Raw genomic sequence first — 9,230 nt, 5'->3', positions numbered from 1 at the left:
TCTAACTGAACATTTCTTGCCGGATGTAATGGAGGTGTGTAATGAGATGATCGATGTGGTGTACTATTAGACCGTCCATCAAGACTTTCTACACACACTGTTGTTTCTATTAGTTGCGATCACCCTGTAATTTCAATGATTTCATCGATATTCTATTCGCAGAAGATCTGCAGAAACCCTTAAAATGTCAAAAATAGAAAAATAAAATATATTTTTTTTGGTTTCCTCTCCAAAGATAATAGAAGATCTGGTGGTCCATTATTCTGTTAATTTCCAGATTGGAAACCGTTAGGACTGTTAGACTGAGATGTCCTTTATAAGAGACCATGCACGTTGGTTGTGCTTCCTCACTTCTCAATCTCACTCGTCTCTCACACTCTCACACTCTCACTCTACTCACATCTTCCAGTTTTAGAAGCAGAGTACTCTCTCTCTCTCTCTCTCTCTCTCTTACTGCTTCTTCGCTTTGAAGGTCTCGATCGATTGCTCGACTCAGTGTCGGTTTCAGTATTGTTGTCTGGACTCTGGAGTTTTGGAAACGAAGAACAAACCGACGAAGAAATGTTCTACTCTCACCAGCTTCTCGCGAGGAAAGCTCCAATGGGGCAGATCTGGTTAGTCATTTCTGTTTTTAAATTTCGTATTTCCTTTTTTCGATTTTCTGGATAAAATGGAACTCCGATTTTGTCTAAAAAATAATGTTTCTGTAATGAAGGATGGCTGCAACGCTGCATGCGAAGATCAATAGGAGGAAGCTCAATAAACTCAACTTAGTTAAGATCTGGTTCGGTTCTCGATCCTCTTCCTCTTGTCTCATTAATTTGCCATTTCCATCTTCACGACTTTAATTACGTACTTATAATCAATTTTGATTTCTTCCTCCTCTCCGCTTTGTTTCATCAAATTACAGCGAGGAAATATTGAATCCGGCAGTTCCGATGGCTCTCAGACTCTCTGGCATACTCATGGGTGGGCATTAGGCAATCTTTGCATGATTTGCGTTTATAGCTCCTTGTTTGTGTGTTCAGTTTTCTTCATATGGTCTCCATATCTCTGCGTGGTTTCAGGTGGAGTGGTGATCGTCTACGAGCGGAAGGTGAAGATCCTCTACGGTAAGTTTTATTTCCTTTTCAATTCGCATTTAAATTTCTCCGTTCATATTTATCTTATTCGTGTTAATTCTGCATCTCTTGTTCTTCGCAGACGATGTTCAACGTCTACTGGTACGACCAAGAACTTCTCGATTCTTCTCTTTTTCTTCCTCTAGGTTTTCTAATCAACTCTTTAATTCTCGTCTGCTAATCCATTTGCCCTCTGATATTGATCGAATTCTCAGGTAGAGATCAATGAGGCATGGAAAGTGAAATCCGTTGCAGATCGCAACGTCCTTCCCAAAGGAAAATTTCAGGCCAAGTCAGTCTTAGGCTCTTAAGCTTCTCCTCTATTTGTTTAATCTTTACAGAACGGCGCATGTTATAGGACGTAACCTGTCAGTGTTTAGTTAGCTCATGACTGTATTTCACACACGGCGCACATTAGCCAATTAAGCTTCAGAGTAACAGTAGACTAGCTGAGGGTGATTGAGCTTGCGGACTGCGCACCCTGTGCAGGGTAGATCAGAAATGAACGTTTATCTCTTAAGAGTCTTCTATTTAGCTTTTGTTTGGCTTATCGGCATGGGGTCTTTGTTCTTGCAGATACGAAGCTGTCACCCTGCCAGACCATCATCAAGAAATGGAGGTCGGCGTTGGCGATCCATCCGATTATAAGCATTTTTCCATGGTATGCGATTTGTTAAGATATTACAACCCCGCTTCTATCTCTAAATCACTAAAATGCCACTGTTGTTAAATCATATAATATTAACTGCCAAAACTCATTGTAAGGGAGGGAGCAAAGGCGATGGTTGCCGTGTGGATCAGGTTCTGACCTTGATCCGTTCTCTTGGATGCCAGATCATTGCACAAAAATTCTCTACGGGAAGACAGAGAATGGTAGGAGTATCTATTGGCTGTGGTGCATGTCAAGGCCCTCTTAGCCATGGATTTGAGTCCCATGCTATTACAGAAGTACAAATTATGCAGTTTTTTGAATTTTATTTACTTGACTTGTTTTAACTCGCTAATCACATGCTGATGGATGAACTCTAGCTCAATGGCATGCAAAGGGAGGTTTCGAGTGTTCAACTCACTAATCCCTCTTGATAGGGAAATGGTTTTCTACCTTGAATGGCCTACATCAGTCCTCCTTGTCTATGTCTCCTTCCCTTAATATGGGCTAGGGATGTCCTTTTTCACGAAGGTAAGATAACCATTCTTTTTAGACGTAAGAAACTTAATAGTTAGAAATAAGCTTGGCCTATTAACCCTTTTGGTGGCTGCTTGTGGGCTCCTTGTGAGTCTCGAGTCTAAACTCGGTTATATGGTGGCATATTGTGGGTCATGCACCCAAAAAAACAAAAAAATAATAATACACCCCTTTTTATGGCTTAAGTGCACAATATCGGGTTAGGGATCGATAACCTTAGAAATTGATATAGGTTAAGCTCGGGCAATAGCTTTGCCCTAATTTTTCCTTAAAAATCAGGTTTATTGGGATTGGCCCGTGTCGATAGACTCAATATACAGCCAATCGGTGTCCGATACCTCAAGTCGTGGTTAAGATTGTTGGCTTTCCAACATTTTGGATTGAGCTTTACTTGAGACGCAATGAAGTAGGTGAGGGAGGAATTCTTTGGGCATCATTATGTTAGGATGGAAATTTAGGAAAAATTGGAAGGGTATTTTACACCTCCAACAAATAAGGAGCACGGTTTAAAAATTTGGATTCGAATCAGTCGACCTAACCGATATGAATCGAATTTGACCGCCCATGATTCATGATTCCAAATCCTTGACTCAGGGATAAAATGGATCATGACAAAAGGTTTAATCCGGCCAAGCCTCTTGAAAGAGGCTGTCTAATGCATGGGTTATAGAGCACTACCTACTAATGTACCCCACATATAGTGTTTAATGCATGGATTAATAAATCTTACCTCTTAATGTACCCTATGCTTACGCATATGAAAAGTGAAACCAGGTCAAGAAAAGATACACATACTGGCTTACCCAGCTCCACTTTCTCCATGTATGCGGGCGTAGATTACAATAGGAGGTAACATTCTTTAGAAAAAGAGATTGGCAAAGGGAGGGGCAATCATGATGGGCACATGTCGCCATCTTGTGATAAAAATTGAAGGGGAACCGGAGCTAGGGGAGAAGAGATGGAGAGGAAATGAGAAAATGAGAGGGAGGGGAACCGAAGCGGGAAGGGGATGGTGAAAGGGATTTATGGCTGAACTCTTCACCTTTTTGTAAAGAAACCTTTCGTTTGTTTTCTTTTCCAAGTGGTTTTCCAACATTGTTCGTTCATGACATTTTGGGAGAATATCCGCCGATGGAGAAGAGAAAAGGAAGACGAGGTCGGGGAGGAGGCTGTGATTGCTGGAGAATATAACTCCGGAAGAGAGTGACTGCAGCGGAGGTTGTGGGCAGGCCGTCTATGATTTCGCTGAGTTGTGTATGTTAGTTTGAGTGGGTGGTTTTTGTGATTCTCGACTGGAAAATGGTTGTCAGAGTTCAATGGGTTATCTGGGCTGCCGGGAATCGGCATTTCGTCTTGGGATTTTCGAGAGAGGCTACTTTGCATGGTACTTTGTTCTTGAAGTTGTTACGTGCTTTGACTTTTCCAATTGAAGGAAATTAAGGAAAATGATACAAAAAGGTAAAAAGAAGTTGAAATGGCCATTTTTCCTGTTCATGCCTCTAATATTCTACAGTCTCTACTGATTTTGGGAGTCACTGTTATGATGTTGGGGAAGCTCTACAGAGGTCCCCGTGGGGACAGCCGAATGATCTGTGGGCTCTTAAAGGTGCCCTCTGCAACCTTCTTTGCACAAGGAATATGTATGCCAAAACGCAGTCGACGAAATGTGGTTGTGCTATGTATTGTTCTTCCTGCGTTCTTTCGCTCTGTTTCTGTTCATGTTCCTATGCTTGCTCAAGAAGTCAAGATACGAAGAGTGTTAAGAACTTTATGAGTTTGAGATAGGGAGAATTGGGTTCTGATGCAATTCCATCTCCAGTTCTCAACCTTTCATTTACGGGCAGCTATTTGGCCCATCGCTGGTTCTGCCTCTGCTTGCCACGTATCACCAGTTACATATATTTAGATAGTTGTAGATTGGGTAAGGCCAGAGGGTTGTTTGCTTTGGGGAGAAGTGTGGTTTTTGAATCTGGTTACTGTAAGGGAATTCTACACTATCGGCCACCGGAGAATCTGAAAGATATGAAGCATAGCGTAATTATTAGCTCTATGCGTAGGCATTAGTTGTACGGAATAAGTATAACAATATAATTTCAAGTTCGGCTTTTGTTTGCTTTATTTGGATTTGGGTTTAATGAAATGCATGCAGGGTGTCGTGGTTTGTTTCACTGAACATGAATTATGTAGTTGGTGGTTTGTATTGCTGAATTGATTCGGTATTTATGTAGCTTGTGTAGTTCAGTTATGGTCTTGACATTAATTTTCTGTTTCTGTGCTGTGTAATTTATAGCGCATTGCTGGTAATTGTGGGTTGTAGTTAAGCTTTTGGATAGCCTTCATATTTGAGCTCTTGAATATGTTGATGGGCTCAGGGTAGTTAGTTTCTTAGAGTTTTGGAAGAAAAATTATTCGTAATGTTCCAATTGGTTTCAAGCTTCACTCAAACTGTAATTTTACGATTATTATAGTTAAAAAGGGTTTTTGAAAATTCCTTTGGAATCGGTTACATTCTTAGAATAAAGTTCTAACATTAAGGTTGTTCTATGACTTACATGGAGTTTAATTTGTTGTTTTTCTGCACAGTTTATTATTCTATTTTGGAAGGATTTTCTGTTTCACTACTAGTACTACTCATCTATGGTTTAAACGAGGTCTTATGTATCAGTCTGGTTTCATCTATAGGCAGTAAAAAAATACTATTTGATCTGTCTCCAGATTATTGGGATTCTTCTAATTTATGATAATCTTGAGATTACTGCAGCCTCAGATTGAGTTAATTTGAGGTTCTACTTCTAAAATATTCTCTAACTATTTTCTAACTTATAATGATGTTCTGAAGAGTTTATGTGGTGCATAGCCATCATTATCTTATGGTTTAGTTTTGCTGCTACATATGTGCTGACATTCTGCTGTAATTTGGAACTTCTATCATTTATTTATTTTAAATTATATGGGAGTCATTTATGTGTTTAGGCTTGTAAGTGAAGCCCCATTGGTTCTTCAATCAGTTATGTACTACTTTTTAGGAGTTGAAATCTAAGGTTATTACTTGTTCAAGTGAGGTTTCAATATGAGCAAATGTCTTTAGTCTCCCATTTATTTGTAGAGTTTAGAGTACCACCATCAATAACAATATGTACTATTTATATTGTCTGGCTATGGAGAAGTTTTCTGCTAATGTTTAGCATGAATTTCCATGGTTATTTATAATGCCTCTTAGAACTTCGCCTATTGAACATTGAATCTAAAGTTTGTTCCTCTCTACATATGACTAGGAGTTTGAATTAAGTTTATTGGTTCTTACAGGCTGGTATAGTAGTACTTGAGATCAGGATTGATTATTCATTTTTTATCTGTTCTCATTTGTTTGCGAGGCATTAGATGAGGTTAGTGGCAAGGTTATTGTGACTGCCACAGAAACCAGGTATTGCAGCCACTTAGGGACTCTTTTCATACTTGTAATTTGAATAATAAGTGAAATGATAACCTAACTATGAGGGGAAAAGATAATATATTACAGAGACTTTATTTTACTGTGGTTGCAAGAAGTTGTGAACACTAGTGCAAGATTTCAGTGGAACTTTTCTTTCTGAGCTTCTTTATTTCATCCAGAAATTAGGGTTATGCTGAAATCCTTAAGGTGATTACATGGGTGTTCACCTCCTTTTTCATTTAAATTATAGACAACACTAGCAAAGATAAGATGACGGAAGTAGAAAAAAAAGATTGATTCATCATCTTTAATATCTACTCTCATCCTGTGATTCCAAACCAACAGATTCATGGAACAACTCTTGGGTAAGGTAATAATAATAATGGGGAAGTGTTTCCTGTGGGGGATTGTGGCTCCTGCACATGCATGGGAGCCAATAGTGGTGGCATGTCCACCTTTCATGGTGGTGGGGCTTTCATTTTGGCCCCTTCTTTGTCTGGGCGCAGGGCTCCACTGCCCCACAGAGTTCTTTTTCCCATGATGATGACTGTGTCCTGTAACTTCATTCACAAATAAAACTCTCCTTGAATCACTATGGAATAAAGAAAATGATTTCTATTTTGATAATTTATTTTTCTTTTTCAATAGCATCAAGTCATTTTTGAACGATCATCATTTATTTAGTTATTTTGTCCATGCCATGCAGCGACTGGATGAAGTCGACATTCCCAACATCAACAACTCTCCTGAAGGTGATGATAACTTCAAGCATCACCATCAAGGTCCCTACTATACTCCTCCATTCCTGGATGCCCTTTTTTTGAGTTCTTACCATCATAGAATATTTATGGCACCTCATATACATGCATGCATGCATAATTGCTTTACTCCTAAATGTCCCTTTTTTTCCACCTCCTTTCTGCTAGTAAGTTGCTGGCAGTATGGCTACCTGTTTAGCTGAGCTATTAGTTCTTTTTCTTTCAAAACTTTGGTGTAAAGTTGTTATGGTGCAATTTCTTTCAAATACTAAGTTCTGTATCATTGATTCTCTTTTTCAGCTGATGCTGATAACATCACATTATTGGACCCTTTTGATTCATACCAGATGGATGCAGATCTATATAATCGCTTTCAGAGGTAGGACACCTATGAGCTTGTCGCTGTTTTAGTTTTCAACTTTTGGAGGTGCATGGTGTTCATATCCAAGTTCTGTAGCTTTTACTTTTCAGTTTTCAAATTTTTTGTCTTGATAAGGGATTTACTCTAAATGTACAAGGATGTAGTTGTTTACCATTTTCAGCTCCTGCATTGTGTTCTCATAATCTATTCGTCATATTCCATTCACTCATCCCAAACAGCATAGCTCTGTTCTTTTCTTGGTTGGCAGTTAGAGAGCATTCATTTTTTTGAATTAACCATTCATTATTAACTGGATGAACCTATTCAGGTTTGATATTGAAGGAGATGAAGGCACACAGTTGAACTCAAGTCCTCAAGAGCACTCCCCGGTCCCGATGACTCTGGTATCCTCACCACCTCCACAAGAGGAGCCTCAACCAGGTTAGGAATGCATAGAAGAAATTATAAATGCGTTCCCTGTTTGCAGCTTCCTTGAAAGAGCTCCTAATCCACTTAACACTCAATCTTGTGTTAGGCCCATTGACATGAAACGCCCCTTCTACAAATTGCTGATTTTCATGGGGCTCTCATTAGCATATAGCCTTATTGACTTTTGATTTACTTAGGAAAAGTCCTTAAAATATGTCCTGCAATAATCAACTCTAACTTTGTTAAGAGATTGTCTTGTTTTATTTTTTATTTTTTATTTATTTATTTATTTTTTAATCCATGACTTGAAAAGAATCAAGGGGCTTGGAGTAAGACTGATGAATTTTGTGGATTTATCCAATTGAATAGTTGTTATAAATCAGAATGAAAGCAGACATGTCTAAATCTTGTTGTACAGATAAATTTGCCCTGTTGTATAGTTTTTTTTTAATGATCTTAGATGTATGAAAATAAAAGCAAAAGGAAAATTGAAAACATATTCATTTTCTTATGCAGAGAAAACAACTCCCCCAGTCCACCCCACCCCGACCCCACAAAAAAAAATGAAAAAGGATTGTTCTACTTTATCTTTCCATAAATTTACTCTTAAGCTGTAGAATAACACTAAATATAATTCTAAAGTAAATAAAGTATTGTTGCTGCAATTTATCATATATAGGTCACACCACATTTAGCCAAGCAAGAAAAGGAATAGAAAATATTACACCACAGTGAAGGAAATAAACATATCTGAGGCCATGGACAATTAAAATTCACAGCCTGTATTTTAGATTGAAAACGTATACGGAGATAAAATAAAACCGAAATTGCAACCCTTATTGTCCTTGTCCTTCCAAAAGAGATGGAAGCCTTGCGCTTAGGGCTGAAATTTGCAAACTGAAAGCAAGGATGAGAGGTGCCTAAGAGAGAGCAGAACCAGCTTGGCAGGCAGAGAAGAATTTTAGGGAGATCCAAATTGGCTAGCGGGAAACTGGTTTGAGGGAATTCTGGAACAAATTTCCAAACAAAATTTGTGAAGAGAGGGAATTGAGGGAGAAATTAAAGAAACTAGACCAAAATAACTCCAGGGATCTGAAATCTGGACCCTGGTTTTTTAGGGCTTTACCACAGACTAATGAACAGCTCCCTGTACCTTGCACATCTCTTTTATTTTTTTTAAGATTTGTGTGAGTAATTTTCTTGGAAGTCCTGTTGCAGCTACTGATATCCAAGGACAGAATCCAGAACGTCATGGTACTCAAGACACTTTTCAGGTAGATAGATTTGAAGCATTGCTGTTACCATTACATGAGGGAAATGAAGAAAGCCACTAACCTAGAAATGCATATGGATTTTGTTACAGCCCCAGCAGAATGAACAGAATCGTGGTCCAACAAAACAGAAACCAAGAAGAGAACCGAAGTGCTTTGTTATGGATTATGAGAAAACCATTATCCCAGGGCAAACTTACCAATCTTGGCTTGAGAACCCTTCTGACATTGTCTCGACAAAAGGAAAGAGGAAGGTCCAGCTCTTATCTTTCCAACGAGTATTTTGATTCCTCTAATTGCGAAGGAAGTGCATAGTTGGCTGGCAACCACCAACTATTTAGTGTAGTCAGCTTATTCGTTCATCCATGTTTCATGTGTGGGCTGGGAAGCCACTGTTGGGGGCATACCAAGTCAGAAAAGTAATTGATGTCAGTAAGCTTGAAATATCCCTACTAGGTTGTTAGATTTCAAAAATTTTGGTTAAATTTCTGAATTGGTGGCATTTTATGTGAAGGGATAACAAGCCTAATGTTATCATTTGCCTCTCTTGTACATTTGTTCCTTTACATTAGTTCATGGATACTCCTAATCACTGAATTGAACTATAAATTTCACAAAATGGAACTCAATGGTGTGCTATGAATTTTCGGCCTTTGTATCATTTTTTTTTT

General features: G+C 38.6%; 1 protein-coding gene across 1 annotated transcript in view; it reads left to right on the top strand.

The window, feature by feature from the left end:
• The first annotated feature begins 561 nt into the window (after positions 1-561).
• LOC122057962 (sister chromatid cohesion 1 protein 1) overlaps positions 562-9,230 on the top strand; it is a 10,807-nt gene continuing 2,138 nt past the window's right edge. Inside the window, exons 1-14 of the mRNA XM_042620333.1 lie at positions 562-614; positions 716-784; positions 911-969; positions 1,068-1,112; positions 1,204-1,223; positions 1,337-1,413; positions 1,698-1,782; positions 3,571-3,691; positions 3,821-3,947; positions 6,287-6,522; positions 6,799-6,877; positions 7,188-7,300; positions 8,507-8,562; positions 8,652-8,813. Of these exons, the coding sequence (XP_042476267.1) occupies positions 562-614; positions 716-784; positions 911-969; positions 1,068-1,112; positions 1,204-1,223; positions 1,337-1,413; positions 1,698-1,782; positions 3,571-3,691; positions 3,821-3,947; positions 6,287-6,522; positions 6,799-6,877; positions 7,188-7,300; positions 8,507-8,562; positions 8,652-8,813 (1,302 nt within the window). The remainder of the gene's footprint in view (positions 615-715; positions 785-910; positions 970-1,067; positions 1,113-1,203; positions 1,224-1,336; positions 1,414-1,697; positions 1,783-3,570; positions 3,692-3,820; positions 3,948-6,286; positions 6,523-6,798; positions 6,878-7,187; positions 7,301-8,506; positions 8,563-8,651; positions 8,814-9,230) is intronic.

This window comes from Macadamia integrifolia, chromosome 12, assembly GCF_013358625.1.
Source record: "Macadamia integrifolia cultivar HAES 741 chromosome 12, SCU_Mint_v3, whole genome shotgun sequence".
NCBI lineage: Eukaryota > Viridiplantae > Streptophyta > Magnoliopsida > Proteales > Proteaceae > Macadamia > Macadamia integrifolia.
Note: the sequence above shows the minus strand (reverse complement) of the source record. Positions and strands in the feature narration are given on the sequence as shown.